At 38.1% G+C, this 6,988-nt stretch overlaps 1 protein-coding gene and 1 long non-coding RNA gene across 2 annotated transcripts in view; one reads left to right on the forward strand and one right to left on the reverse strand.

Annotated features, from left to right (window-relative positions):
* Positions 1-1,171: 1,171 nt before the first annotated feature.
* Positions 1,172-6,988, reverse strand: part of LOC107590784 (uncharacterized) — a 17,504-nt gene continuing 11,687 nt past the window's right edge. Inside the window, exon 4 of the long non-coding RNA XR_001609820.1 lies at positions 1,172-1,182. This is a non-coding gene — a long non-coding RNA (uncharacterized lncRNA). The remainder of the gene's footprint in view (positions 1,183-6,988) is intronic.
* itga2b (integrin, alpha 2b) overlaps positions 5,293-6,988 on the forward strand; it is a 19,399-nt gene continuing 17,703 nt past the window's right edge. Inside the window, exons 1-3 of the mRNA XM_016279685.1 lie at positions 5,293-5,517; positions 6,170-6,300; positions 6,424-6,521. Coding sequence (XP_016135171.1) covers positions 5,342-5,517; positions 6,170-6,300; positions 6,424-6,521 — 405 coding nt within the window. The 5' untranslated portion in view covers positions 5,293-5,341. The remainder of the gene's footprint in view (positions 5,518-6,169; positions 6,301-6,423; positions 6,522-6,988) is intronic.

The following is a 6,988-nucleotide window of genomic DNA, read 5'->3' on the forward strand; positions in this document are numbered from 1 at the left end:
AGCTTAGCCCCGCTGGCAGGTGAAACCCCAGAGGGAGGACTGCTGGTTTTTGATAAGGAAATCCAATCGGTGCTGGAAAGGAGACGTTTAGCATACAGAGAGAGTCTGAAAGCAGCGCCTGGTTCTTTTTGGTTCTTCACTTAACACCTGATGAAATTGCAAGCCTTTTCTGTGACAGTGTTCAGGAAAGATCAGGCCAGCGGACAAAAGAAGGCAGGGTGAAAGCTGAGGGATCCATTTAAAGATGTCACAGGGTCACATGCTAATGGCCAAATATAAGAATGGCGTGGCTGGATTTGGAGCACATGGTGTTAATGTCTCTTCTAGATCTGATTTAGAATCAAGACTGCTAATTCAAAATTCATTGCTACAGGAGATCTAGGTTACAAGGTGCAGTACGAACAGAGAAGACGAGCTGAAGAAGAAGCACCATGAAACCCTTGTCCACATTCAGCTTGATCCTAAGGGACGTATGGTCTGGCTTGTTTTTACGGGACATATTCTGTGAGTTTTTGGGAACTGTTCTTTTCCTCTTCATCAGCCTCTCTTCTGTCTTGCTATGGCCACATGCAGGGCCTCTGTCATGGGACTCCATCACAGATGAACCCCTCCCGACGCTGGACTCTTCTTTGGCATGCTCGCCCGACCCACTGCATGTTTCTTTGGCTTTCGGAGTATCTCTAACCCTGGCCTCTGTCTGCCTGGGTGAGGTGCACCTCAACCCGGTGGTTACCCTGGCTTTGGTTGCAGGCTTGAGGGTAAGCCCCTGGCGGGCTGTCCTCTTGGTGGGAGCCCAACTGCTTGGTGCCCTCAGTGCATGTGCTCTCCTGTTAGGCATCATGCCGACTGCCCTAAAGAGCAACCTGGGGGTTAATGAGGTGAGATGTGTTGGATTCTACAGGTTTATCTTAATCTGTCTATAACAGGGGTTCTCAACTTTGGCCCTCAAGGTCCACTTTCCCACAAAGTTTAGTGCCAACCTTGATCAATCTTACCTGACTGTAACTTTCTAGTAATCCTGAAGATGTTGTTTAGCTTGTTCAGGTGTGGTTGATGAGGGTTGGAGCTAAACTGGACCTTGAGGGCCAGAGCTGAGAACCCCTGGTCTATAAGGTTCTCTAATATTAATCTGATATCTATGCTCTGTGTATTCTGATATCTGTGTTCTGGATCTTCTGATCTCTTCTCTACATCAATGTTCCCACACCCTGTTCTTGGAGCCACCCAATCAAACCCTTCCTAATCAAATACACCTGATCAACTCATAGGTTCATTAGTATAGATTCCAAGACTTGAAATGGATGGGTCAGATTAGGGAGACATCCAAAATGTGAAGTGTTGGGGTACCTCCAGTAATATCTGTGTTCTGGTTCATCTCATTAGTGTATCTTCTGATGACTTTGTTCTGGATCGGCAGATTTCTCTATCATATGTCTGAGCTCTTCACTTCTGATTTCTGTGCTCTGGATTTTCTGATCTGTTCTGTGGATCTTTTGATCTCTGTGTTTTGTATCCTCTGTGGTCTGGATCCTCTCATATCTGTTTTTTGTTATCTGTGATCAGTGTGGCCAACTTTGTCAGGATCAAAATTAAATGTAGTTTAAGGATTTGAATGTAGTTTAATGAGCATTTGATTTCTCTCGAGATCTGTGGAAATCTTATTTAAAAGAGACCATTTAAATTTATCTAAAACATTTCTGTGTCTATAGTTAATGTGCTTGCTCAATAAAATCAAGGCTTTTATTCACCATTATTACGTTAACGCTAGGTAAGTACCAAGTGATTAAGCCATTCTCATTTATTCCACAATGTAATTTAATGATTTCTTGCAAATTATTCTTAATTTCATTATGACATGCATAGTGTTATACTTTTCATTCTCCAATTAGCCAATTCTCCTTGTAATTTTGATGGTTGTTAGTTAACAAAATGCATAATGTAGACATTGGATTGTAAGGGTAGAAATGTAAGAAACCATGTTATATTCTGTATTATTCTTACTCAGCATGACATGACATCCTAGTGCACCTGTCAAAGTGGAACACTGCATTTTATTCTGTTTTCTCCTTTTTGTGTTCTTTTTAGTACAATACAGATCTGTCAAAAAGTTTTTAATAGTAAACAGAAATACAGAGGCATTGTGGTAGAAAGATTGAACATTCAAATACACTAGAAAGAAACAGCTAATCTTTGAAAAATCAAAAAACGAGAAAGGAGTCTAGGGAAGGAGCAGGTCTGTAAATCACTAAGAAGAAGGAAACAGTAGGAGAGTGCCAAAATAAGAATGCGCAAGAAAAATATAAATTTGATGGCAAATGTGCTCTGCGTGTGTCAGAGAAATTGAGGGAACAGTAAGATGGGCATGGATGGATGGAGCGAGATAGAAAGTAAGAGAGAGAGAAGGGAAGAAAAAATAGTTTGCCAGGTAATTGGAGTGAATGGGGAAAAGAGATAGAGGCAGTCGGAAAAGACAGATAGTGTCCAACAATAACAGATAAAACTCCACTTACCCTCCTTCAGGTGGCCCTGGGGGTGTATCTGTATCAGGCTCTGTTAGTGGAGATGGCTGTTACATTCCAGCTAGTGCTGTGTCTCCAGGCTGTCACTCATCCCAAATCAGCGTTTTCCTCCATGGGCCCTGCCGTCATCGGCCTGTCTGTCACCATTGGTCATCTTGTGGCAGTAAGGATGGCTGATGAGATTTCTTTGGACTTTATTTAAAGATATGAATACAATTGTTCATTATACAAACATTGAAGTGAACTGAATGCTCACTGGTTCATGGATTTTGTAGGGTTAAGTGGTGGTATTTTTACACACTAATTTTTGTCTTTTGATGAAAATGTTCTTTAAATTTAGTCAATACTTAGTCATATAATATTACATATAATATTTAGTTCATATTAATTCATTAAAGTCTATTTTCTCTGTCTGAAATGTAATTCAAGTCCATTAACAGCTGAAAACTTCTGGTAGACATTTTTTATTAAACATAAATTAACTGCTTGTTTGCCACAAATAAATAGGAAGAGATTTGAAAAGAAGTTTGAATATGGCAGGAGACCCATAGTTGCCCTGTGGTGTTTGGTCTGCAGATTGGCTTCACAGGCTGTGGAATGAATCCTGCCAGGTCATTTGGTCCAGCTGTGCTAACTATGAACTTCCACAATCACTGGGTGAGTAAACAAACCTCATGGGGAAAAAAACAAAAACAAATATATATATACATATCCACAGTATATAATACTATTATATATTAATACTAAATTATTATTTTATAAATTACTCGAATGCATTCATTTTGCATGAACAAACTTACTCGCAAAATGAATTGTACTTAGTGCGTAACTTTATGTAATAATTTTATGAATATAAAGGTTTATGCTGATGTTTCACCTGACCTCATGCAGGTGTATTGGGTGGGGCCTTGTGCTGGCTCTCTCCTTGCCTGGCTACTGCATGACCTGGTTCTCCATCCTCGTTGGAGCTGTCTTGGAGACTGGGTGACAGAATGTAAAGAGACACTCCTGAAAGATCTTTCCGAGCAGTCCAGAGGCCCTGAAAACCATATGGAAGCATAGTCATTCAAATAAACCTTGTATCTCCATGCAATATTTTAGAGCGTCACTGATTGATTGTCCGATTTGTTTAGAAGTTTGTTTAGAAGACCATCTATTACTGACAGAGTTTGGTGGATTGCAGATATGTAATTCTGAGCTCAGATCCTCATGAATCCATGTACTCAGGATCTCACTCCAGTGGTGCGACACATGGACCTACAGCCAAGCACTCAGTGTTTTTTTAGTTTTTTGTATCTGTGTGTTCATCTAAAATAAACTTCCTTTTTTATAAGTTTAACTGCTATTGTGTTGTTTTGTTTTTGTTCTTATCTTTATGCCTCTTATCTTTATTAACTTTGTGTAGTTTTGTCAAATAAATTCAATGCACCATAGAATGTTGCCAATGTCAGAAAATGAGCTGAAATTCACTCTGGGCTCGTAACTATTTAACACTTCTCATTTTATTGTAAACAGATTGTCTTGGGTTTTGGGACTTAATAGAAATGCATATGACTTTAAACAAACAATAAGAGAATACATATTGCATATTCATGCACCCCTTTGAAAGTAATGACCTTTCATGTCAAGTCACCATTATTTCTAAAGTGATTTATACAATACAGATTGTGACAAAGCAGATCTAAAAGACAATAGTGTGATTATTTAGCTCAAGTCAGTTTATTGTTGGTTCAGTTCAGATCAATAACAGTGTGAAGTTCATCAGTTTGAAATGAGTTCAATTCAGTAGTTCTACAATAGGCAGTAATGTTGTTATTCAACTCAAGTCAGTTCAATGTTGATTCAATTCAATTCGATAGTGATGTTGCAAAATGCGATATAGCAGCTCTTCTCTCTCTCTAAATATATATGGTACATATTATATTTTATATAAATATAGTGAATTAGTCTTGTTTGCTGCAGTGAATAAAAAAGAACAATGACACTTGACAAAAAAAAAATAAAAAATTCTAATTTTACATGAAAAAAGCACAGAAATAAAGTCACATTTGCAAAATACCCAAACATATATCTGTATGTCCCCCAGGGGTATGATGCAATAAACAGAGTAAGAAAGACATTCTCCAGAGCCAGATAAACAGCTTATACATTTATTGGAAGGCATGTTGAACAGCAGGTCAATTTTTCATACTTAAAGAGCAGCTGAATTGCTTCAGGGTGCACTCAGACCCAAATCTGCAACAAATCTAAAAGGGAAACTGAAAAATGTAATAACGATTTTGCGTTTTTTAGATGAGTAGCTATATTTGTTGGAAGTGCATAATCTCTTAGGGTGAGACTTCCTGAGCGTGGCCTCTGCTTACAAATTTCTGTCACTTCTCTGCTAAACTACTCCTCCCTTTTGTCTATTTTGAGCTATTCAACTCTTAGTACTTTTCTGGTAAATTAGTAATATTAGTATTTTTGGTTTCTCTACTATAATGTGGATGTACTGAATGTTGTAGGTGTAGTTGGGTGTTCCTATTCTGGCATCTAATAACAAAATTAACTGCAGTTACTTTAAACCAGCAAATTCCAAATAATAAATGCCACAAAATGCTCACCGAACATCAAGGAAACCCATGACATGTTCCTCATTTTATCTGAAGGAAGCACATCGGAAACATACCCACAAGTGTCATGTTAACTTCAATAACCACAGAGTAGTATAACAAGTGGTACCGAGCTCTCCCAAAGGAACAGAACAACATTACCTTCTTCCTAGTGGCAGAGAGAATTGTGCAAAACGGCTTTGGGCAACTATAACAACCGTCTCAGAGAAAATGGAGCAGAGGCTGAAAGTCAGTCTGTGGTTTTTTATTGTGTTTTTGTCCATACTCATTTATTCGAATCACATCAGTGGCTTTAACTTGGATCTAAACAAATACACGGTCTTCTCTGGCCCTGAGGACAGCTACTTTGGTTTCTCAGTAGACTTTTATCAGTCAAGCAGCAAAAGGTGAGTGGTGTCCACATCTCTGCATATTGATTAGTTGGTTGACTGCTACAGAATCTATTAAAACCTTCACCCAAACATGTTGTACTGATGCTACAATTACCCACACTAATTATAACCTCATTGAACTATTGTAGAGTACCATTAAAGTTTGGGGATTGAAAGAGTTTTAAATGTTTTTAAAAGAAGTCTCTCATGCTCAACAAGGCTACATTTATTAGATCAAAAATACAGCAAAACTGTGCCATTGTGAATTTATTACAAATTGTTGAATTTTCTACAGCCATTACTCCAGACTTAAATGTTCAGATCCTTCAGAAAACATTCTGATATGCTGATTTGGTGCTCACAGTACATTTGTTATCATTATTATGAAAACAGTTATGCTGCTTAAACTTTTTTTTTTCTTTTGAGTAGAAAGCTTTAAAAAAAAAATCTTTTCTAACATAGTAAACGTTGTTACTGTAAATTTTTATCAATTTAATTAATCCTTCTTAAATAAAAGTATTAATTATTTAATAAAATAATAATGAACCCAAACCTTTTAACTGTGCTTGTGAATATACTGTATAAATTATGAACATGCATCACTCATGTGCATTCTTTTATCACTCCAAAGTACACAATACTAACCTGTATATTACACTGTATGCAGTATAAGTGTGGTGGTTGGAGCACCCAGAGCAAACACCAGTCAGCCTGGGGTCTCTCGTGGCGGCTATGTCTTCATGTGTCCTTGGACATCAAGTGGAGAATCGTGTCAAACTTTAAACTTTGACCAAAAAGGTGAGTAGCATCCTGCAGTGGGCTATACAAGTATGCATTATGTAATATTTGATATCACAAAGAAAAATATGGTCATATTCAGGCACATTCTACTGCTTTTTTCTCTCTCTCCATGTTTCAAAGGTGATGAAAACATCACATTAGTTAAAATGCTCCTAATGGCTCACAAGTCCAACCAGTGGTTAGGTGCTTCGGTTCGAACCTACAAAAACTACATCTTGGTGAGTTACTGCAGTTCACAAACAGCCCTCACAAACGAGTTATTGTTGATTTAACCATGTTTTTTCAGCCAAAGATGCAAATTATTTTAAGGCCCAATCCCAATTCTACCCCTTAGCCCTTCCCCTTTCCCCTACCCCTCCGTTTCGCGCGTTCACGTGAAGGGGTAGGGGTGTATCAATTCTCTTTTGGTTGGAGGGGTAGGGGTAGGGGAAGGGCCAGACAGCCCTTCAAACGAAGATATTTCGGGACCACACTTCAAACGAAGGGGTATGAATTATCTCAGCGTAAACCGGCTTCAGGGGCAACATGGCTGCCCGAGCGAACAAAAAGACACATAAATGTAAGCAGTTTTGACATTAATAAAGATTATAACGAAAAGTAATCATTTGTTTTATGTTACATTCAATCTAATCGTGAGTTCATATTTATGGTCATGTTACTCAAAGAAATGTTTGCAAAAAATCTC

Source organism: Sinocyclocheilus grahami, unplaced genomic scaffold, assembly GCF_001515645.1.
Source record: "Sinocyclocheilus grahami isolate Dianchi unplaced genomic scaffold, SAMN03320097.WGS_v1.1 scaffold133.1, whole genome shotgun sequence".
NCBI lineage: Eukaryota > Metazoa > Chordata > Actinopteri > Cypriniformes > Cyprinidae > Sinocyclocheilus > Sinocyclocheilus grahami.